The sequence below is a fragment of the Prunus mume genome, linkage group LG6, assembly GCF_029339155.1.
Source record: "Prunus mume cultivar Tortuosa linkage group LG6, ASM2933915v1, whole genome shotgun sequence".
Lineage (NCBI taxonomy): Eukaryota > Viridiplantae > Streptophyta > Magnoliopsida > Rosales > Rosaceae > Prunus > Prunus mume.
In genome coordinates, this window is record NC_142703.1 from 18,908,792 (window position 1) to 18,933,500 (window position 24,709).

Consider the following 24,709-nt stretch of genomic DNA (forward strand, 5'->3'; position numbering starts at 1 on the left):
AAACTTTGAACAAGTTCCGTATTCTCTCCTCTCCTTGTCTCTAACCTGTGAAACAACTTCCTCTTCTTTCACACCAAGTCCACCATGGATGATCGCCGAGATCCAATCCCTCCCTCTCACATTCGCCTTTCTCTCTCTCTCTCTTTCTTTCTCAAATCTTGAGGCCCATCAAGAAAAAGATTATTCGCTCAAAGAATCTACAGTCGCAACCTTTAATCTGCTACCTCGTCAATTTCATCCTGGTGTGTCTTGGTTGGTAGAGGAGGTAAATATGCACTTCTTCTTTTTTCTAAATCAGCGAAATTGGTGTACTGAAACCTGGGATTGTTAATGCAAATTGGGGAAAACCGATTTAATTGTTGCTTGGAAGTGAATCATCTAAGGAGAAAGGGTTTCTGTACTCGGTTTTCTTTTTGCTGTGTATCCACGGCATAATTACTTTTTGTTATTTTTAGGCTTTGATTTTGAGTTTTAGGTTATAATATCTGCCTGTGATTTATGCTGGTTTTCAGTTTTCTAGTTTCTAGTGAGACAAACCATTTGCAGAGAAGGAGAGGATCATATATTAATTCTGCACTAGCTGATGATTTTGTTTAATTTTCAGTTTGGCTGCTGCATTTTTTATTGATGAAGAAAATGAAATAGTGAATAGGTAAATGAAGACTAGTTCCAAGTTGATTGGCATGGTCTAGTCACTTAGAAATGGATTCAAGTTGGGAAATTTATAATTGGATCCTTTGTTTTGATCATAAAAAAACTCTCCCAGTAGAGTAGTAGATTGAATTACGCTTGAATTTACGGTCAACATAAATGAAAGTTTTTCGCATTAGAGCGTTTTTGTTTTATTTAATTTGGCTACATTGATGAAGGGATTCGTTTTGCATCGGAATTTTGTTTTTGTTGCTTCCAAAACCACACTAATGTTTGCCATAATTTCCCACTTTCAAGCAACAGAGTTTTGGTGCTTTTCCCCCCAAATTCTTTCATGCTACTAATTGATCATTTTCGTATAGTATCCAGCAATGGTAGCCAAAAACAATTTCTGTAAGCAGCAGTTTATCTGTTTGCATTTAGTAATTTGTTTATGTATTTCTGTTCAGGCCATATATTATGAACTGATTCTGTGTGTCTCTCCTTTTGTTCAATTAGGATTTCTTTCTTCAGCAAAAATGGTAACTAAAATGGTGGATCTGCGATCCGACACAGTCACTACACCTAGTGGGTGAAACAATGCAGGCCGCAATGGCAGCTGCCGAAGTTCATGATGATGTCAAAAGGTATGCCTGTCAAAAGTTATTGGTGCTCCTGTTGGATCTGTCCTTGTTGGTTCCAAATGCTTTATTACTAAGATACTGTTGAGAATTCCTCTTGTAAAGATCATCTTTTCTTTCTTTTTTTATCGAAATTTGATTTGTTGTTGCTTTTGCTTCTTAGCCTAGAAGGCTCAGGAAAACCTTAGGAGGTGGAATGAGACAGGTTGGTATCCTTTGTGCTGCTGCTTTGGTCGCTTTACATGAGAATGTGGCAAACCTCGACACCGATCACAAGAGAGCTAAGATTTTAGCAGGTATATTCTCAGTCTACTTGATTTTGTATACCAAACTTGTTTGGAGGACAGCCGTCGCCTTCTCTTCGCAAGCTCTATTCATGGATTTTCTTATATTTCCTTTTGATAAATTCAGAGGGACTAAATCAAATCAAAGAAATCGTTGAGACCAACATTGTGAATATTATCTGCTCAAATTTAGTCTTAGCCGGCTCTGAATTTATTTCTACCATTTACTTTTATCGTTCTTTCAGGAAACTTAATATATATCATCACATTCACATGTTTGCATATCTGCAATTGCTCTCTCTCTTGTCGCCCAAATTTATGCTTCTTTTCTATGTAAATGTTGCAGCGAGCTCTGACTGGAGGCCATGATGAAAATGGAAACTATACATGGGACAACACAAGCTCCACCCTTCTCTCTCTGTCTCCAGCATGATTTCATCTACCTTTGAACATGCGATTATTCAAACTTTGCCAAACTTGTAAACTTCTTTGCTAGTTTCATTTGTAAGATTTTATGGTGGCAGAATTTAATGTGTTTTATTTTATTTTTTCATGTATATAACATGACAATCAAAGACTTTCACCTATCCTGCTTATCAATATTTGACTTTCTCTATTAAAACATCTGACTTATAATAATGGGAATAATCCTTAATGTCTCCCTATTGAATCCGTGATGAACGCTCTATCGATAGTGCCTATATGGAGGTGCTTTGCCCAGCACTTACATAACACGTAAATAGTGCCTCTATAGTGTCTTGGCTGCTGCCATTATCTTAATCTCTAAGAGCACCTCCACCCCAAAAGGGAAGGGCAGGGCAAAGGCAAGGCAATGTCTGACATTATTCATGAATAGTGTCAATCTTGTCTTTTTTGGTTCCACTCAAAGGGCAAGAGTAAGGGCAAATACTATTCATTTTACTTTATTTTCTATTTTTTATACTTAAATATTAATTTTGATAGCTTTTCAGATAATATTTTCGGTTGTCATGTGTCACTATTTATTATAAAATTCTCACCTAAAATTTCAGATCACATTTTCGGATAAAATTTTCGAATAAGATTTTCGGTTGCTACGTGTCCATATTTATTAAATTAAAATTTTCAAATGGAATTTTATAGTAGAAAATTTGGTATGGAGAGTGAAAAATATTGGAAGGAGATGAATTTGTATGAAGATTTAGTGTGGAAAGTGAATAATATTGAGTAGGTATTTATAGAAAAAAATTCCAAAATTTTTTTGATATTTTTTAGGCATTGACGTCGGGAGCATGCAGGCAATAGCCTAGTCCATTTTTGCCTATGGGCTTGCCCAGGTTGGTGGGTCCCATGGCTTGCCTGAGCTGGACTTTCTGCGCTGGAGGTGAAATTAAGGCATTGGGGGCCCTGTTGCCATGGCAGGGCTATAGCGCTACACTTGCTCTAAAGCTTAAAAAATAATTTTGACTTGTAAAAAAAATTTCAAATAAGTTGGCAAGCTCAAGTTTGTTTATATACTGTTAAGTTGAATGTCTTACTCTTCCTCGCTACAACTCTTCCTCCAATGATTTCTTAAAATTTCCCATAATCAAATTTTGATTTTCACACTTCATCGTTGAAGCAAATGACGGTAGGGCAATACCATGAATAGTTGGATGGGCAAGGTTCTTCAAAAAAACAAATTGGAGAAAAAGATGAACAATTTGCTCTCTGCATTGTGAGTTGAGTTTGTTGGGTAGGGAAGGCTTTTATACTGAAATCACCATCTAATCAATTTGGTGAGCTTTTCTCCCTTTCTCCTCCCTTCGACTTCCCTTTCTTGGCAAAGATTGCAATGAGATTTTGGCCAATCTTGGTTTAATGCAAATGTATCAATAGAACCTTTGGAACATCATCTAAGTGGCTTTCTAAGACTAGTTAAGATATCATCTCTCCCATCATATTTTATCGCGAATCATAGATGGTTTGTTTAGCGTGGCATGTGGATTATAACTCTGCGATAGATCCTTTTTTTCAAATATTGTATTGGGCTGATAGTTGCTTGGGCCCGATCCATGGATTTTTTGGGCCTCAACAGAAGCAAATGATAGGGCAATACCATGAATAGTTGGATGGGCAAGGTTCAAAAAATGAGTCAATTATCTTAACATCTATCAATACAAGAGATTTTGGCCAAGCTACAATAGAACCAACATCATCGTTGACAGTTAAGATATCATCTCTCACAGGGATGGGAACCTTAGCTTCAACTTCAATTGATATAGTAAAGGCAACTATGTGATCCATTGAGTCTAAAGCCAACTTGCATTCCTTCACACAAACATTAAATACAAAACCATGCAAATTAATTTATACCAAGACAAACCGATAGAAAGCATTTTTTTAAACCTATAGATATTAATTTATACATTTGGAATCCTTATCCTTACTTCTAGAGTCGGTCCATGGCATGTGCGGGTTGTGCGACCGCATAGGGCCCCTCAAAATTTAGGGGCCTTCAAATGTTTTTAAAAGCCCAACGTTATATTATATTTGTGGGTATGTGTAGTTTTTTTGTATGTAAAAGAAAATTGAATGAATTAAAGTATGTGAAAATAGAAAAAGGATGATCTTGATTCTATTTCTAGGTTCTAACGTAATTGGTACCACATATTTTGGTTTAATTTATGATTTATGAATTTTAAAATTTGAAAAATTGTTAATTTACTATATATATAGGGCCTCATCAGCTTTCTTTGCACAGAGCCTCCATATCTAATGGACCGGCTCTGCTTACTTCCATTCGTATTGTAGGCCATGTGCAAGATCCTTAACAAGCAGCATGGCCATTTTGGTGTTTTGCACCATGCCAAGACAAGCAAAATGTTAAGTGGTGGTGCACGTTGAAAGCAAGATAAGGTTGGAGGAATGTATCGAATCTGCTAGCAAGGCCATCGAAAGCTCTCGGCGCATGGCGAGCAAATGCGCGTAGCACCTATCGCGTGTGCGGGCACGTGTGCACCGCATACATGGTAGATGCGGCGCGTCTTTGGACAAGTACTGACGTGGCCCTAGCAGTTTTAGCGGTTTCAAGGGTGTTGGAACCAATGGCGTTTCTAGGTTGTAGCAAGTGGGATCATGCTTGGCCCAAATTTTTGTTAAAAAATTCTTACCTACACTACATATGTTCCCCACTTAAATTAAGCATATACAAACCTGTACAAACCTTTTTTCTTTCTTTTCCTTCCCTCTTCTCTCCTCTCTCTCCTTTTTCATTTCTTTTCCTTCTCTCCTCTCCCTTTTTTTTTTCCTTCTCTCACCTCTCCTCTCTCCCTTTTTTTTTTTTTTCGTTCTTTTCCTTCTATCTTCTCTTTCTTTTTTCTTCTTTTTCCTTCTCTCTTTTTGTTTTAAAAAAAAATTTACCTACACTACTTATAATAATAATAATAATTATTTTTAGTCTCACACAAACCCCAAGCCCGCCTATATTTTTATATTTCATTTTTATTTTTGTCTCTCACAAAGACAATTGTTTTAGAAATTTTAGAAATTAATTTTTGTATTTGTAGATATAGATGCATTTGAGGGTAAAGCTCATTATGTTACCCCTCACTATGTGTATTTTTTTATGTTTATTAATGAAATTCACTCCTATTGTTGAGTTTAGTATATAAGTTTTGTCCGATCGGCTTTCGAATCCTGAAATCGCCATTGATTGGAACATGGTTGGGATGCTGGAGAAATTATAGAATGGTACAGTATCACCACGTCAGGGGTGACATACTTCCATTTAGAATTTGCCACGTGTATTTTTTTAAAGAAAATTTATACTTCTTTTTCAGCTAGACATTGGGTTCCAATTTTACCCTTCATCAAAATTAAAAGAGAAAAAACACCTCCCACCTCTGTCAGTTCCCCCCTCCCCACATCATCCCTCCCACCTCTGTCCAGTTCACGGTCCCTCTCTGCAACGCCTTCCCTCCCTGTTTGTATTCCTTTCCCCAATCCTTCAATCTCCTTTTCTATGTTGCTTTCATCTCCCTCAAAACCTCCATATCCAAGTTCTCTTTATCCAACTTTGCTCTCAATCCCACAATGCCTTGACAAGAGATGATCATATACACGCATTCAGAAAGATGTGCAAAGCAAACTTAACCTAAAAGGCCCCAAGAAATTCTTGATTTGCAAAGATAAGGTTTTGACCCATGGAATGTGATGATAAAAGCCAACTATTAAATAAAGTGATTCTGAGAGAGAGAGAGAGAGAGAGAGAGAGAGAGAGAGAGAGAGAGGGAGGGGGCACAACAAAGGGGTAGAGGTACTGCAGCCAAGGTTTGCAATCGTCTTCTTTCTTTTTTTGAATTAATTTTGTTCTAAATGGTAAAATTGAAACCTAATGTCTAGCTAGAAAATAATTTAATTAGTGGAGAAAAAAAAAAGACACGTGTCAATATATGAGTGGAAGTATCACCAGCTGACATGATGATACCGTATTATTCTATAATTTCTCGGGATGCTGGGGTTTGAAATTCAAACGTGAATTAAGTGTTAGAGAGGTTGAAGGCGGTTTACGAGGATGTGACTGCATGCTTCAAGTAATGGGCAAATTTTCTATGAGTGAAAATCGGCCTTAAAGCATAGTAGGTTGCTGGGGAGGCGCTAAGAGGGGGCTCAGCAGTTTTGTGGGAAAACTGAATGACTAGGTAGTGGACCTAGGGGCTACCACTAGCAATGCCTAGTAGATGGGGATGTCATCTACACGTTTTATGCTTATAAATAGACCTTGAGAAGGTTGAGTTGAGATACAAAGTTGTGAGAATTCTTATTCTTAAAAGTTTATTTAGGAAGGATAAACATTTTATTTTTAAAGTAATTACTTTGGTAAGTATTACATTATAATAATTATATAAATAATTGTTGTACTTTTATAATAAATTATAGTATTATAATCATTTTATGGAAGTCTATGTTTTATTTAATTGCGTCACTTATTGCATGTTCATTATTTTTAATTAAATGGTTTTGATGCTTTCCGTAATATTTTCTTTTAAATATAAAACTAGAGTGTAAGGTTTACAGAGAGGAAGGCTAGTTGCAAGACTATGTTTTGTGCATGGCTATCTACTTGGAATATTTCATGCATGGCTCCGTAATGGAATGCAACCTTTTAAATATAAAACTAGGAGTAACATATGGCTATCTATGGAATATTTCATCCAATTGCGGAGTTATCTTATATGCTCCACGTTAGCATGTGTCAATCAACTATGCAAATTACTTGCATGGTAGCCAAATTGGTTTACTAGCCTAGGGATCTGTGGAAGAGTGGCATTTTTGAGAACAGTCTTGGAATTGCAAAGCGAGAAAGGAATGGCTGGAGGTAGTGATTCCTTGAAAGAGAGAGTAATAATGTTGGTGAGTAGAGCGCCAAAGAGCTGAAGAATTTCTTGTGGCATATAGAGCAGTATTTCCAAGCTATCCAAGGTTTCGGATGCCTAGAGGATGTCCATCAAGAGCATGTACATGGTTGGGGATTCTAAGTTATGGTGGAGGATTCGTGTGTAAGAAGTGATGAGTGGGGGCAAACCCATGATTGATAAGTGGGTTGTACTGAATAAGGAATTGAGAGCTCAGTTTCTTCTATGCAATGTTGCATTTTTAGCAAGGGAAGCCTTGAAGAATTTGAAGCAAGTTGGTTCAGTGAGGGACTACGTGAAGGCTTTTTGTTCTTTGATGCTTGATGTGTCCAATATGTCAAAGGAAGACAAGTTGTTTAACTTCCTCATGAAATTTGCAGCCCTGGGCACTATCGGAATTAAGGAGACATAACATGAGAAGCCTCAATTCGCCATTGCTGCAGCTGAGAGATATATGGACTACCAAGCAACAGTCATTTCTAGTAGGAAGAAGAAGCAAGGTGGGAAGAAGCATTCAAACAACAGGACAGTCGAGAAAAGGAAAGAGATTGGGATTGCTTCAGATGGAGCCAATGGCAAGAAGCACAATGACAAGAAGAAGTTTTCAGGTTGCTTTCTTTGCCAAGGTGCCCACCGTGTGAAGGATTGTCCAAGGAGAAAGAACTTGAATGCAATCGTGACTGAAAGAGAGGAGGTGCTGAAGAGGGCAGCAATCTCTAGGTGAGTCCAATGGTGTTATTGAATTCACTAAGAGTAATCCCACCAGAAGATCTATTGGGAGAGGATGCGATTGAGCAACCGGTGTTGGAGGTGATTGAGGTGTTCGTAAATGTTTTTGTTATGGAACCCTTGGAGATTTTCATTGATGCTTCTTTGGTGCACAAAGGTATGCTTATAGAGGCAATTGAAAATATGGAGCCGAATTGGGATCTAAATTATGGGCTAAAAGAGATGCAGTATGAGGCGTTGGCATCTTGCCTTGACACTTGAAGAATTTATTTGCTAGATCAGAAGTTTATGGCAAGGACTTGTGTGCTACACAGCCACATGTACAACATGGGTACCATTCAAGATGACTTTAGTATTTATATAGATGTGCTAGAGGAGTTCGATTTCAAGTTGGTCTATATTTCCATGAGGCATAGGGACTTCGAGGAGCGGTTTGATGAGGTGATGGCAAATGCAGCCCAATTTGTTTTTTCGGCCTCAGACCTTTTTAAAACTGAGTCAGAAGATGAGTCGTGGGTGAGCTCAACAAGCGATAGCATCATAATGGATGCAATGCTTGGAAGAAATAGTGAAAACCCCGAGGCTAAGGAGGAGCCACAATGGGTAGATGAGCTTATGGTGGAGTCTGAGAACAAAATTATTGCGGTCTCAAGTGATGATGAAGAGGAGTCTATGGTAGAGTCCAAGATAGAGGTGATCTTAATTGAGTTAAGTGATGAAGGGTCTATGGAGGAGACCAATGGAGAAGTGGTTCAAGAGGAGCCAAGAGATGTTCAAATGAGTGAAGGTGCCAGGGAGTTAAGTCAACGATAGGGTCGTACTCTTGTGGTGTGGGTGGTTTGTAAGACCCTTAACAAGCTGCATAGGCCATTGCATGATTTTGGTGCATATGCAGTGCACGATGAGCAGGCGGCAACACATGTCGAGCAGATGCGTGCAGCATAGCATGTGGATAGGCCTTGCACCAAAGTTGGCATGTGCAAGCAAACATGCTAGGTAGGTACTATGATGTGGCCCGAGCAGTTTTTAGCTGTTTCAACGGTGTTGGAACATGGTTGGGATGCTAGAGTATGAAATTCAAAACATGGATAAGTGTTGAAATGGTTGAAGGCGATTTATAATGGTGGGCTGCTGGGAGGCGCTGTGTGATTGTGTATGATTTTTCTTGTTTAGATAAGTCTTGCTTGGGTGTGTTGGCATTCACTTGTTTTGTTGCTTGAAAACAGAGCCCTCACAAGTTGGTGGTGCGAGAAGGCTGACTTAGGAGGAGTCTAAGTGTCGAGCAAGGGTCGACAAATTAAATGTGTTTTTCACTCCTGTTACACTTAGCATGATGAGTAAAAGCTTAATTAAATTAAATGTGCCTACTTTTTTTTTTGTTTGGTTAAATTAAATGTGCTCGCTTTATTTCTTATTGATAACCACAACACGTACTGACATAATGAAGATATTCCAAAGTTTCAATTACAATGGAAAAATAAAAATTGTTGATGCAACATCAGCAGTCAAAGGGTGATTTGAACTATTTGAAATTAAAAATATATATATTCTTGGCAAACGCATACATTTTTCTCCATAGTCGGGTTGCAAATTAATCTCTTGACCCTCATTTTCAAGAGATCTAAACGAGCTGAAAACCCATATATATTCTTTCTATAAATCTCCAAACTGTTGGTTTTAGATCTTAGGAATGGCATAGGCATCCAACGACACCGATCGGTTCTTAAAACCACCTTCATCAGTAAATTTGCTAATGCGAGTGGTTCATGATCAGTAATTTCTCCGCCAATTTTATAGGTTTTTGGTATAAATTTCCACCCTTAATAACACCTATCTCGCCGTCCACACATCACTAGGGTCCATGTGTCTTGGGGAGTGACCGAAATACTGATATCATGCGAGGCTCAGTTGTATAGGTCATAAAGCTCTGTTTTTGCACCAATACATTGATTTTTATACAAATAGGTGGTTATTAGGATTATTACACCCTTTTATCTAATGGGGTACCAAGGAAGAAAATATTAAAGGGTAAAAGAGTCATTGTTTCTCTTATACCAAAGGTAACTAACTAGCCCTATTCCTAGCTCTAGCCCTAAACCTAGCTTCAGAGATAGAGCTGCTAGCTAGCTAGAGTTATTGTTGACATGCTTCGATAATAAAGACAGCTTTTTCTCAAACTGGGAAGAAGAGGAAAACCCTGGCTAATCCCATCCACTATTTTCTTTAGTTTTGCCAATTTTTTTAATATTTATTTTGTAATGTTTGCTAGTCACTAGAAATACATTTCTTTTTCATGTAGAAGTTCTGTCTCTAGCAGATAATCTCCTCCCTCCCTCCCTTGTTCATGTAGGAGTTCATGTAGGAGAGGACTTGGCAAACGCGTACATTTTTCTCCATATTCGGGCTGCAAATCAGTCTCCTGACCCTTATTTTCAAGAGATCTAAACGTGTTGAAACCCCATATATATTCTTTCTATCAATCTTCAAACCGCTAGTTTTGGATCTTAGGAACTGCATCGGCATTCGAGGACACGATTAGTTCTTAAAATCGCCCCTATCGGTCGATTTGTTGATGCGAGCGGTTAATGGGCGGTAATTTCTGCATTGGTTTTATAATTTTTCAGTATAAATTTCAGCTCCTAATAACACCTATCTCGCCGTCTACATGTCGCCAGAGTCCACGTGTCTTGGGGGAGTGGCCAACATATTTATGTCATGCAAGGCTCAATTGCAGAGGTCATAAAGCTTTGTTTTTGCACCAATACATTGATCTTTATACAAATAGGTGGTTATTAGAATTATGACACCCTTTTATCTAATGGGGTACCAAAGAAGAAAATATTAAAGGGTAAAATAGTCATTGTCTATCTTATACAAAAGTAATTAACTAGCCCTATTCCTAGCTCTAGCCCTAAACCTAGCCCTAGAGATAGAGTTGCTAGCTAGCTAGAGTTGTTGTTGACATGCTTTGATAATAAAGATGACGTTTTCTCGAATTGGGAGGAAAAGGAAAACTCTGGTTAATCTCATCCCCTATTTTCTTCAATTTTGCCACTTTTTTAATATTTATTTTGTAATGATTGCTAGTCACTAAAAATACATTTCTTTTTCATGTAGAAGTTCTGCATCCAACAAATAATCTCCTCCTTCCCTTCCTTGTTCATATAAGAGAGGACCTTGTTCTACCTCCAGTTGGTCACTCATTGTCTTTTAGATTTTCAACTTGCTGATTCTCTCTTTCCTTACTTTTTATTTGCCTTATTAGTTTATTATGCAATGATTAAAAAGTGACATTTTTTACAATCGGTTCTCTTCTCCGATTTTGACAAATTCGAGGACCTAGAGGCAAACGCGTACATTTTTCTCCATATTTGGGTTGCAAATAAGTCTCTTAACTCCCATTTTCAAGAGATATAAACGAGTTGAAACCTCATGTATATTCTTTCTATCAATCTCCAACAATGTACCAATGATACTTTCATAAACATTTTCTCGATATGCATAACATCGAGAGCATGCCTCATAAGAAGATACCTCCAATACTTGCGATCAAAGAATCTTGACATCTTCCTCCAAAAAACTTTAGTACCATCATTCTCACCTCCACTTGCACCCTTTTTTGAACACCATTTGTAATGAATACCTTCAACACTTAACACTTCATGTCCCATTAAAGGCTTTGAAGGTAGCCCATGTTTCGGTTTCCAATTAAATGCAACCTTTTACAAATTAATTTACTTAACTGTTGATATTTTCATCTTCCATAAGTGCGATCTATTGGGATCTAATTAGCAAGGTCGTGGGTGATTTTGAACTCTTTCTTTATCGACTGTGAATTAAAACTCCATTTTAATTCTCCCTTTCATGAGGACCCAATTATAGAATTCCTTAGGGCTCTTGGCTATATGATTCAATACGAGCTTAATTAGGAGAATCCATTTAGTTGGAATTACAACGCAATTTGATCCTTCTCTATTTCCTAATATTCTTGATCTCATTAATAGGCTACCGAATTCATATCAAATCCCTAACATGATCACTCTTGGCTATATGATTCAATATGAACTTAATTAGAAGACTCTTTCTTAATTGAGCTCTGACTTCGGCCGAAGATTCCCGAATGATATCTCAGAACATTCTCTCCCTCTTACTAGAAGTCAAGATCCCTTATCGTATACTCACTTGCCTTTATGGACTTGTTGAAGATCCCAATGTTACCTCGAACCGAGCCTAGGGATGAGCTCTACATTACGATACAATCAGAGATCGACTCCACATCCATAAGGCAACCATGATGCCTCAAGTCTAAGGATTAACCTTGCGGTATTGCAACCGATGAAATCTTATTTGACATGTAAGTAGAACTTTCACACAAGATTTATAATTTGATCACTCTTTAGTGAACTCATTCTCAAGTGAGCACCTACACACTTATCTTAGTGTCTAGACACCAATGACTGAAGACCACCCTCCAAGTTGAGCAGATATAGTGCGTACCGAGCTTTGCAGTTCGTCAATGCCTAGTTGAATGATCCTATGACCGGGAAGTTTTTGGTTTGAGTTACAAGGAAAGGTCTTTTCGCATCTAACATCTTTAGATCACTTTCTTTATCTTATGGATCTATGGACTTGTAAAATATGTTAATGGTCACATGTGGACCTTTATTTGAATTGACATACTTGCCCTTAAATGTTAACCTAAATGGTTAGTTTAAATGAAGTTTTCCATAAAAGATTTCATCTAATGATTGACTTTCAGAGCATACTTCTAACGATCTCCCACTTCCATTCAAAGTAAATTGCCTACTTCTTCAATAACCATCTACCTTAGATGTTCATTAAATTGAAGCTGATGTCATATACACAGTATGTGATATACATAAGCATATCTAAGAGTCACGTTATCCTCTCAAACATTTGATTATTTTAATCACACGTTTTACTTATCTTAGTGTGTGTTTGGAGCTTTGATGAGACCTCTTGTTTCCTGGCTCGAGCTATTGCCTCAATTGATCGCCATTGTATCAATGTATATCAATGACGTATTATGGTTGAAACAATTTCTAATGAAATTATTTTCTTATCCAAACATACAAAGCTTCCAATTCAACAACCTAAACATTATTTACAAAAACTTGTTGAAATAACATACCCATACGTTGTTTAGGAAATCACATTCATTGTCCAAAGCGAAAAATGTTTATTCGCTTAAATAGATTTTGGTCACAGTTGCACTTGTCGATACTTTAAGCAACTATTAGCTTAGTTGTCCGTTCATGAGACAGTTCCAATCCATGATCATCCTAAAGCACGTCATTTCTCCTTTTAGGCATAATGAGACATTCTTGATAATCTAATACTATCAAATCTTTCATTTGACTAGTATTCTCATGTGTCATATACATCACACATGGCCTCTCAATTTAGGGGATCCGAGCAAACTTGCTTTCACTCTATTTTGAAGTTTCTTTTCAAGAAAACTATATTCTTTTTTAGAGTTTCTGAATGTCATGTCATATGATAACTCGGAATTCCCATATTTATCACCGTTAATTTCTATCCCTTATGTGAAAACTCTCATCTTAATTTAGAAGATAATAATCACATTAACTCTTTACAAGATAAGCTACATCAATAAGGCACACTCAAGTATGTGCATGATTATACTCCCACTGAGTCTTTTCATCTTGCATACATATATTAGCTTCACTCATACTTGCCCAAAAACTTCATGGAGATTCTCTCATATTCATGTTACTTTCATAGCATGCATCTAACGAGTTGGGGTTGGACTTGGTATCTTTGCTCTTAAGCACATTTTGCAAGTTTGGTTAATTTTCTTATAGTGATGAATGCTTGTATATTTGTAGATTTGCAAGCCTTGTTGATAAGCATAAGAAAAGAGAATGCAATTACACAAAAATCTCCAAGTACAACCAAACTTCATCTCAATTACATTTTCATGGCAAACACCTTCAATCATGAAATAACCACAACAGCCCACAAAAGTCTACACTAACTTCGAATCTTGGCATTTTCAGCTTCAAATTTGTCAAGCTTCTTCAGCAAACCTGGTATCACCATCTTCAAACGCTCACACATTTCAGGATCAACACACATAAAAAACGCACATCCTCCTTCCACCTCTTCGCTGCATACCAAGAAAGAAAGAAAATTTTCAATTCTCATGCCCAACACAATCAGGATTATGCATATGATTGGAGCTTATGATTACCCTTCCCTTTGGGCACACTATAAATCTGCATCTTGGGTTTAGATTCGTCCATGAAGTTTGAAGTCGAGCAACAGTGTCACAGTGACAATGTTGCACAGCCTCTCTTCTCCTTCCTCCCACTCTTCTTTGATGCAAATGATGACAAATAGTGAGATGCAAGAAAGAGCCAAGAGAGTCAATTTAAGAGCCTTGAACTAGGGCAATGCTATGAGAATTGGGGGGAAAATTAGGGGGAATTTGGGGAAAGTGAGGAAACGTAACTTTATTTTCTTGGATCCACACAGCTAAACATCCAAATAAGCACGCCACTTGGCCTAACATCACCAACTTAACAAATTTTCGCACAAAATAGATGGAATGGTATAACATGCAGTGGTGGATCTTCAATGGAGCAAGGGTGGTCAATTGACCCCCTCAAGTTAGAAACCACTTACCTGGGCAAAAAAAAAATTGTCCCATGCAATGCTGCAAGTTCATGTTTCACGGCGCCCACCAACTATTTGATGTTTTGTTCCAAAGAGGCAGCAGGAGCAGCGCATGCCTTTCTTCCCTAACCACTACCTGCGCAACTTATTTTTCTTCCCTAGGCCCGCATATATCAAGCAGCCCAATACCCCCTCCCCAAAAACTTGTTTTGAAATATAATTTGACCGGTGGTAACTCTCCCAATTTGTTTTTGAATTTTGATGTCTCCCTCAAATTTCAAAGTAATGTTGATTTTTCCATTAATTATGAATTATAATATTATTGTTTTATTTTTACGAGATTCTTTTGTCTAATTTTTTTTTTGACATCTTATATGTTGACTCCTGAAAGAAAAATTTATAGATCAGCCACTGGTAACATGAGTAACGGAAATAAAGCTCAGGGGTATATGGGGTGATAATTAAGGTCCAAAGGCAAATTGAGACAAAAGTGAAAGCACAAGGGGCATTTCAATAAATAAGCCTAATAAAATAAAATTTTATGTTAAGTTTAGTTGCGATATCTCTCTTCCCAAACATAAATTACGATATTAAATATGTTAAAGCTGGGTTTAGACAAGCCTCAAAGCCATCAATTGGACCAGCATTAACCCGAGAAAAAGAAACAGACCCCTTTGGCATTAAGGGTGGGCATTGAGAGTCTACCCATATATCCTAGGCATTTTCCTCATGTTTTTGCATGATAGTTTGAACCTAATTAGACCTCTACCTAATCCCACCAATCTTACACCACATGAATTAAAGCCCCCTGGCTACATTGAGACCATGCTGAAAAAGGAACAATTTATGTGTCTTGCATATGCATAGTAGAGGTGTCAAACGGGCCGGCTCGTGCTTTTAACGTTTTCGTCCGTGCCGGGCCGGCCCATTTAATTTATTAGGCCGTATCGTGTTGGCCCATTTAGTAAAATCATTTATCTCGGCCCGACCCAAAGCCTATGCCCACATTGAAACATGTCGGGCTAGGCTCGTGCCGTGCTCGTGCTTGTGCTCGTGCCATACTCGGGACCAAGAACCAACCCATTCAATTTGAATTTTTTTACGAGAGTTTCACTTGGGGCTAAAATTTATTTATTAATCGTTGACTATGTTTAAATAGTATTCAAGGATTATTTAAACTTGATTAACTAAATTCAAATAATTAGAGGCAAGAAATGAAAAACTATTTGAAAACATTAATCAATCAAACATCCAAACAATATGAAAGGGCAAAGGACAAAAAGTGTCTAACTCCACAAAGTCCATTTCAACTTTTCATCTTTAAACAACTTATTATTTTAGGGTAATGATTTCCCCACTCCAATTTTATCCACTTACACTCCTTTTTTAGTTATAAAATGGAGTGTAAGCGGATAAAATTGGAGTGGAGAAATCACCACTCTTATTTTATATGGAGTTTCACTAAAACACCCAAAATGGGGGCTTAAATTATAAAAAAACCCAAGCACTATTTAAACATATAAACATACCCAAAACTCATCATTATACACACTCAAAATCCATTTATAAACACACCCAAAAAGTTGACTTTGGGGTTGATTTTGGGTGTGTTTCTATTTAAATAGTGCTTGGGTTTTTCTATAAATACATGTCTAGGATTGGGTTTATTTATAAATTTGTATATTTTATATGTGAAGAAATGTCTTGCTTTGATTATAAGAGAAGTGTATATGTCATATGTACTGATTCAATGTTGTTTAATTAATTTGTAGTTGATAAGTTTAATTAATTAAGGACCCAAGTAATTTCCCTAAAATGAAAGACATCACATATATGTTTATGATTATATAATATATATATATATATATATATATATATAAACAAATGACATTAGATGTCAAATTATTGCATTTTGACTTTTGAGAAAGAAAAAAATGTTAAGTGGGCCGTGCTTGAAGTGGGCTTGGGCTCGTGCCGTGCTTGGAGCGGGCTCGGGCCAAGCCCCCCATGGCCGGTCCATTGGACCTCATTTTTAGATCCCGCCCGCCCAAGTTTTCGTGCCGTCTTGGACACGGCCCATTAATATTTGTGCTCATGCCGTGCCTCATTTAAATGGGTTGGGCTCGTCTTGTCTTTGGGCCAGCCCGTCATTTGACACCTCTAATTGAGATCGGAAAATCGGAAAAAAAATCATGTTGACTAAAAAGTTAACAAACCAATGCAAAACCAAACCGAACTAGTTCAAACCAATTCTAACGCCGATTTCACACCTTCCAAAACCAAACCAAATCAGACAAGATAGACTGTATTTTTTTTATTTTAAAAAAATTATTTAAGTCCAATACTAAATTTTTAATCCCATAACTAATATTTCCCCAAATCCAACTTCAAAGCACCTCTCTTTTCTAGGCCTAATTATCTCTCTTTGCATGAAATTTCGTCATTTGTGATTTTTTAAACCCAAAAATAAAATTTTAGTTGAAATTTGTTTAAAAAAATTAATTTGAAAAAAATCTAAAAAAACATCCAATCCAAAACCGGAAACCGAACCTACTGGTTTCTTAAATTTTCTTTACCAAAACCAAACCAAACCACACCATTTGTATAGTATCGATTCCTGTGTGAGGTGAAAACTAGACCAAACCACGCCCACCCCATCTTGCACAAAAGAGCCTCTCTTTAAGAGTTCACAAGCTTCTGAATCATAAATGATGCGAAACGCAAGAAGAGAGAAATCAGGAGACATCACATCCTCAGGCAACCCAATCACATACTGTTTTATTTTTCAGTAATTGCCAAAAATTCAATACATAATCATACTAAGTCATCATCAATTATGTTCTAACGCAAAATAGGTACTCCACATTAACAAAACACATCCTACCAAAATAAAGTCTCAATTCAACTCCTCAATAGTCTGCAGTTTCAACCTTCAATCTAAAGCCTAAATCAGAACTGCTTGCTTGAGATAAAAGGTAAATTCCGTAACATCATCTGCCACTTATCAGTACCTCCTGGGGTAGCGATCCATAAATCTGCCAGAAGGACACTCATATGCCAGGTGTCCTCGTCCCCCACAGTTGTGACAGATCATCAAGGGCCCCATACAATCCCTGCTCATATGCCCAAGTTGTTGGCAGTTCCTACATACAATGTCACGGTAACCGCCGCCGCGCATTCCACCTCCTCCACCTCCACCTCCACCTCCACGCTGCTCTCCCAAGACATTGGCTCGGGGGCACTGTCTTGCCACATGCCCAGATACATTGCATAAGTTACAGATGGGTTCATTCGGGCAATCACGTGCTAGGTGACCTGTCTTTCTACAGTTGTTACATGCTTTATCATTTGTGCAGTCAGCTGCAATATGACCCTGCTTGTAGCAGTTGTTGCACAACCTCAAGTCCCCAGGTGGCATTGGGGGAGCTGTGCAATCTCTAGCGCGATGTCCAGCCTTACCACAGGTGTGGCAGATGCCTTCATTTGGGCAGTTACTGGCCATGTGACCAGGTTCCCGGCAATTCCAACATAGCGACTTTGTAGTACACTCTGAAGCAATGTGCCTAGTAGAACATTAAATGGCACAAGTACAACTATGTCAGTAACAATCAATAGCTCCGTCAAACACGTAGCATCTTTTTTTCACTTTAAAAAAAAATTAAAGAAGACATCTGCATGAGGCAGATCATTATTACTGCGAGATACGAAACCATGCAACCTTATTGAAGCAATGAAACAATTAATTCACCCACCGCTTTCACCACAAGGTACTGCTACTTTGCTTTAAAATGGAAAACAGAACATTCTGAATTGTCTTAATATGTTTAAAACCTGAAGATCTCCAAAATAATAACTTTTTCCCATCACCATAGTCTCACAGAAATAATGGTCGAATATTAAAGCAGTCCTAAGAGCATGGAGACCCAGGTGGCTCCAGAAAATACGAGAAATTTGACAAATTGTCATGCATCAAAGCCTTCTTGTTGCTGGGGACCATGCATATTTCTCTCGAACTATAGGGATTTTCTTAAAACCTTTATGGTCATACTATTGGCACACAGTTACAGGAGAAAGGGATATGAAAGTGATAGTGTTGGTGGCTAGTAATTATCTAAAGTGGTACAAGGTAAACATGCACTAGCATATTAGTGGCAGAGGACAGAAACTGAAGTGGTAACAATGAAGATAAGTTGACAAGGGAAGACAGTAGCTGTGGGATGGTGGGGCGGTGGGGCGGTGTTGAGGCATGAAGTGGTAGCTGTGTTAATGTCAAAATTATAACAAAGATAGTGGGTGTTATTACAGCAATCCTGTGCACTGTTAAGGTTTATGTGATTTACCAGTGAAACTGAATGGTGGCAATAGTGGTATAATCATTGAAGATGGAAATGGTGGAGGAGAAGATGCTGTTATAACTAAACACGTGAAAGGATTATTATTATAATTATGATGGCGATAATAATTTCTGAACAGAAAAATGGGGGAAGAAAACTTCAGTTTCTGAATTATCAGTAAAACTATGATTGAAATAGATCGCTTGGTAGCAGAGACAGTAGCATTTGTCTAGCTGCAAAATGGTTCAGGTAGAGACAGTAGAGGGATGTAAGATGCAGTAAAGCAAAATTACATACTCAGGATTTGTATGTTTGGACTTCTAGCATTAACTAGCATATTTAATTTCTCATAGATTTCAACTCTCTAGAAAGTCAGGGACCCCAACCTCTTCAAACCCTCTCCCAGAAAACAAAAGGTCAAAAGAACAAACAAATAAAATGATTATAATGAGTGCAGAGAAGCAAATAATGGAACATTATGATGTCCAATTGCAAGGCAAAATAAGTTTCCGTACCCAGGAAGACCGCAATTGTGACAAATTGCAACATTAGGGCATTCTCTAGCATAATGACCTGGACGTTTGCAGTTCTTGCACAGATTGTCTCGGCTGGAAAAAAAAAATTGCAATAGATTAATTTCTGAGCAAAAACTGGCATTCCCAATTTCAAACCACTCCTTAATTTTAACTTATCATTAAGAAGAATCAGACCCATAATCACATAAAGAAACAAGCAAAACCAAAACATTCAGAGCGTGAAACTAAAGCACTCTGAAGTTTTAAAAAAATACCCAAAAATGGCAAAAAGTTGAAGGAGTTAATACATGTACTGAGCTAAATGTATCTGACAATACGAAAGTAAAAGGCTTACAGCCTTTGTGCACCACTGACAGAAACAAAGCTACCTCTACAACCAAGATGATGGATACTTAATTACGTCATTAAACAATCAATAGGATTCACATTTGTATTCGAAAACTTACAAAGGTCTAAACAAATGTACAACAAAGCAAAGCACGTTATTAACCAGAGCCAAAATTAAGAAATATCAACTTCAAAAGGTCTTCTAAGGTATATTCAAGTAGAGGTCTTACTCAACAGATACAGTTGATAGTAAGATTCCAGAACATCTCCAACGAAGACATGTTGACAGATTATTTTCTCCTTATCAACCCACATTTTACAAAGACAAGAAGAAATAAAATAATAGTCAAAAGCCATTAAACCTGAAACCCCGACGTCCTCCATCTCTCCTGTAAGGTGCATCGCGGTAGGAAAAGCGATCAGAACGGATCTTACGATCCGTAGGGCTCCTGCTCCTGCTCCTGCTTCGGCTCCTGCTGTCTGAACTCATGTTAAATTAATTCTTATTAAGACCTAGCTCCACTGACTTGAAACACCACCACAACCAACACCACACAGCCGCTGCCTCCTCCCTGTCCACATCACAACCACACCCATATTACAACCACACCTAAGATCATATCCATGAGTCAAAACCAAACCAACTACTTTCCCTTCATACCAGAAAACACCATATCCCAACAAAGTACACAAAGTTTTCAACAAGCAATCCATCTCACAAGAATTTAATGACCACCAGCCCCAGAACCTTATACTAAATACCCGATTTCTCAATCACATCCTTCAAAAGAAAGTCAAGCATCCGTTGCAAACAATCAGGGATTCCCACTAAAACTCGAGCTTACATCAACAGGAAGACTTTACCTAAACTCCAACTTCTTGAAACCATCTAAACAGATTGATCATTAAATAGTTGGTTAAACTAGCAGGAAAGCATGAAAAATATTGGGACTGGTTACTCATTGGCAAATAGGAGCATTTTAAGTTGCAGGTTGGAATAGGGAGGACACTCTCACGACTATATGAGTACCATATGATATAATATAGGAGAATTTAGTTGTTGAAGAAAATCAAAAGGACAACCAGCTAGTTGGTGACATCTTTCCATTGTAAAAATCTGCAGCCATTACAAATATCACCCTCCACTAATCAAAAAACATAATCTAGACCTTGTTGAAAATAGAAATCAACATTAAACTTGGAGACCTCAGAGAGTTTATGAAAGTTTCAAACAAAACCTTAAACTAGCTTTGGATGTATAAAGCCCCTGGAAGACCACAAACTTTTCTTAAACACAAAACTAAAGATCCAGGGGCTCCAAAATCCACCATCAATAAATGATATTGCATGTTCAATCTATCCATCCATTTTCATGAAGAAAAGCTCCTCATTAAACCTACTTGTAAGTTGCAACCACCTCTCCCATCCACTACCCATAAAATCCTTCAATTTTAAAAAATAGTCTTTCTGCAGTTGTCCCCAAACACATTCTGGTGCTTCAAGCATGATCTAATCTGCTCTTGCAACAATACAAAATCACGGTGATGTATGGAATCAGAAGCGTCTGACGAAACTATGATATGATAGGAGAAAATTGAATCACATCTTCCACCAAAGAACCAAATGGAAAAAGATAATGGAAGCAAAAACAAAATTGAAAGTAGCAGAGGCAAATCAGGAAGGCGCAGTCTTACTTCATTCCCCAAACCTTAAATTTTTGAAAAGATAATTCCCAAAAAGTAATATTTTTAAAGGATAACTGCCGAAATGAATGAATGGGAAACAGTGCCTTTTGATAATACGAACATTTACTTGTTGTACAAAACATGCTTGTCTGAAAAAGGGCAGATTTCACTGAAGAAGTTGAGGGTGAGGGCAAGAAGGGAAGGCTATTGGTACTTCCTTAGTATAACTTCTGAATGAATCACATGAATGTGTTCACCATGCTATCTACAAAAAATTATTTGCGGTTATTGTTCTTAAGATTTCCCATAACCTAGCCCAACTCTTGGCCAACCCATCTACTGTTAGGTCCAAAAATTCCCACTTTCTACGAGTATGCATATTCGATTGGCACTCTCTCGAAAGTGCACGTACATGTATGTGAATTTACATAATGTTCGTTTAACATGGTATAACGTCAACAATATAAGGCTTGAGCCAAATTCTTGAAGTACACCCTTGCTGTCGTAGCATTATATCAATTTGTCTTCAATGATCAGTACACTCACACAGAAAACCATAAAACCCTTAAAATCAAACCACTTACCACCCAGATTCAAAATTACAGAGAAAATCCATAGCAGAAAGAAACCCAAATTCAAGTAAACAAAAACAAACCTGAAACCCAAACAATACACTCCAGTGTTTTAAATTCGACGTATACATACACCAAGATTAGCCCTAACCCTAGAAATGGTAGACAGGGAAAAGTGCAATGAAGAAGAAGAACAACAAACCTGAGCCAAATAGCTATACAGACGGGTGGTGCTACTGTGACTTCTATAGCACGACGAAGTAAAAAAAATGTGCGGACCGATAGAGAGAAAGAGAGCGCTCTCAGCCTCTGAGACTCCGATTCGTGGACGCACAACCGCTGAGCGTCGATGGTGATTTCGATTGTGGCTCGACTGAGTTTTCAATTTTATGTGATTACCCAGAAGCCCATTCTTCCTTTTGGGCCCAAAATTGCTCTGGTTGGGTATAGTAACTGATTTGGCCTGGTCACCCTCGTTTTTTTTTTCAATTTAAAAAAAGTAATGCTAACTTTACCACAATATTATACCAATATTGTTTTTTATATCACTATGACCAACGGAAGCTGCAGCCGCCGCAGTGCTACAACTTGTACAAGCTCAACTTTAATGGCTCTCTGCAACCCGCTAACCATGCTGCCTTTGGGTAGGGACGGACTTGTGCACATGCTAATCTGGGTTAGAGTCCAGGTGATTTGATTTTTTTATTAGCCCAACATTAATATCTCAAAGCCCACCCTAGCGCACCTCACAAAATTCACGCCCTTACCCTCAAAACTAAGGCAGAACAACTCGAGAGGTTGAAAAATCATACGGATCGAAGAAAATGGTGCTCGGAATCGAGCAATGGAGATTTTGGTAAAACCCAATTTCTTGCTTTTTCACCGGTTGGCGTGGTGATTGAGGTGCTATATTTACTGGCGCTCATCAGCGCCCATGCACCCAACCAACTTTTGCTCATCCAACGGTTAGTTTTTAAAAAGTAATACTCCACACTCATTGAAGCTGCTCCAACTACTCACGCATGATTCAATATTATTAGTGCAATTAATACCAATGGCAACTTTTTGAAAATTAATACCAACTTCAATTTTCTTTCTTTTTCTAAAGTTTTTGTACTATTCAATTTTCCCTACAAAACCCACCTATTTCTTCAAAATTTGCACACCAGTAAAATCATTTACCACTCTTTAATTTCGATTAATCTTCTACTCACAAAATTATTTATTAATTGCTTGTATATTTTTTTTTAATTAATATCTCAACATCATTATGAATATATTATTTATTAGTATATGTGGGAGAAGCCTCCTCCCCCTATAAACTCTCACTTGTATTAAAAAAACTAATTGTTTTTTTCTTTTAGTTTAATGTTGTTTTTATTTAAGGTTGTACTAGATGCATTTTGAGGGGCTCATTATGTCCCCATGTATTTTTTTTTATCAATGAAATTTACTCGTACCGTCGAGTAATCTATCCTTTTAGTAGGTTTGTACGTAATCTATCTTTTTAGTAGGTTTATATGTAAGGCTTTCAAGCTATCTCCTTCAAGCATGTTTTCCGAGAGGCAAACTTTGTGGCGGATTCCCCTTTGGCGATTGGGCACTCTACCCCCATCATGCCACATTTGGTTGCAGAATCTTCCTTCTTCGGTGGCTAGATCTGTCTCTTGGGATTCTTTAGTTGTAGGTTGCCTTCAGGGTTTTGTGTTGTAATTCTTTTGTGCTTATCAAAAAAAAAAAACCAAGAAGCTTGTAGCTCAAGTGTTTAAGGGTAGTTATTGTTAGAAAACAATCAGTATGGAGCTCTAAAGAATATTTGATAACATAATTTAAATACAACTTAAATTATTCCAAGAGAAGTGTAATATGAATAAAATTATAAATGAACAAAATTATAATAAAATTATAAAATAAGCAAACAAAGTAAACTGACTGATAGAGGCTTGAAAATGCAATGTCCATAAACAGAATTTTGCCCTTACACTCGTGCCTTGTAGTTCTTCAAGCGTCTGTCCCAATATACAACTATCAATTCTTTGAACTCTAACGAACTGTATTCATTTTTTCTCTATCAAATAGTGATTGAAAAACGTTCTTATTTAATTTCAACCTAATTGTAGCCAACCCAAGTGTAATCCATTTTAATATTAAAAAGGCACTAAAGTTTATAAAGTGTGTTAACTTCTTGTGCTAAACCAATGTAGGACTAAGGAATTAATTATGAAGTTCGTATTTAGAATTAATTATGATAATTTTAATAAAGGGTTACTTTTTTAACTTTTATTTGGTGTGCTAGCCTATACTCTATTTCTATTTTGTACTCAAATGCCAATGCTGATAAATAATATATATATTGTTGTATTTAATTGAATCAATCAAGAAAATGACTAATTAAAAAAAATTGATGTTGAATAGATAAAACGACAACATGAAATCTAGTAAAAATAATGTCTATATCTACAATCTGCATTAGCACATGCATAAAAATGGATAAGATATATCATTAACCGCATCAATACTTTCAAGTATATTGTTGTAATACGATAGCAAAAGCATTAGTTGTTATGTTACAACTAATGCCCTTGATGCTTTTAGGCATCATAAGCCAATGCCCATTACTTACATGGAAGCCTTCTAAACATCGAAAGAATAAATATAGTGATAATTTTATTCTACTTTTGTCCAAACTGATGCTGTAAATGGAATACACATTGAAGGTTCTCTATTTCCAATAAATAGTTAAAGGCCACTGTGATGAATACCTCGGTTAGGCCTCCGTTGCCTAAGGCAAATTTTGGCATAGTGTTAGTTTTCTATTCAAACTTTCCAACAATACCCATATTTGAATAGAAAATAAGTGCACAGATATAAGAGAGAAAATCAGACGAAAATTGCATCGGGATAGGCATCTTTTGGACTTGAACCTACCCTAGTGA

At 37.3% G+C, this 24,709-nt stretch overlaps 1 protein-coding gene and 2 long non-coding RNA genes across 7 annotated transcripts; 1 reads left to right on the forward strand and 2 right to left on the reverse strand.

The window, feature by feature from the left end:
• Positions 1-23: 23 nt before the first annotated feature.
• On the forward strand, positions 24-2,177 carry LOC103335611 (uncharacterized). Of its 4 annotated transcripts, none has more exons than XR_016127847.1 (4): positions 24-252; positions 1,150-1,277; positions 1,435-1,567; positions 1,902-2,177. It is a non-coding gene; the product is annotated as an uncharacterized LOC103335611 (long non-coding RNA). The 4 variants fall into 4 exon arrangements; XR_001678040.2 differs by having other exon boundaries at positions 24-242; XR_001678039.2 differs by lacking the exon at positions 24-252 and adding an exon at positions 269-1,044.
• Positions 2,178-13,540: 11,363 nt separating this feature from the next.
• Positions 13,541-14,668, reverse strand: LOC107881438 (uncharacterized). Its single transcript, XR_001678064.2, has 2 exons — positions 13,895-14,668; positions 13,541-13,810 (listed from the first exon to the last, which is right to left on the reverse strand). It is a non-coding gene; the product is annotated as an uncharacterized LOC107881438 (long non-coding RNA).
• Positions 14,669-17,069: 2,401 nt separating this feature from the next.
• Positions 17,070-22,137, reverse strand: LOC103335610 (zinc knuckle (CCHC-type) family protein). Of its 2 annotated transcripts, none has more exons than XM_008238628.2 (4): positions 21,976-22,137; positions 19,879-20,088; positions 19,169-19,261; positions 17,070-17,882 (listed from the first exon to the last, which is right to left on the reverse strand). In XM_008238628.2, the coding sequence occupies exons 2-4, from the start codon at positions 20,004-20,006 to the stop codon at positions 17,324-17,326; spliced, it is 780 nt and encodes a 259-aa protein (XP_008236850.2). In that variant the 5' UTR covers positions 20,007-20,088; positions 21,976-22,137; the 3' UTR covers positions 17,070-17,323. The 2 variants fall into 2 exon arrangements, with proteins under 2 accessions (XP_008236850.2, XP_088910916.1); XM_089054790.1 differs by having other exon boundaries at positions 19,879-20,126; positions 21,976-22,124.
• Between the last annotated feature and the right edge of the window lie 2,572 nt (positions 22,138-24,709).

Bases quoted from the DNA above. Each gene is read 5' to 3' on its own strand.
- LOC103335610 (XM_008238628.2), bottom strand. From the start codon at position 20,006: ATGAGTTCAGACAGCAGGAGCCGAAGCAGGAGCAGGAGCAGGAGCCCT. The intron at 19,262-19,878 runs GTTTAATGGCTT...TTTTTTTTCCAG, and splicing joins GGAGGACGTCGGGGTTTCAG to CCGAGACAATCTGTGCAAGA. The intron at 17,883-19,168 runs GTACGGAAACTT...ATGTTCTACTAG, and splicing joins CACAATTGCGGTCTTCCTGG to GCACATTGCTTCAGAGTGTA.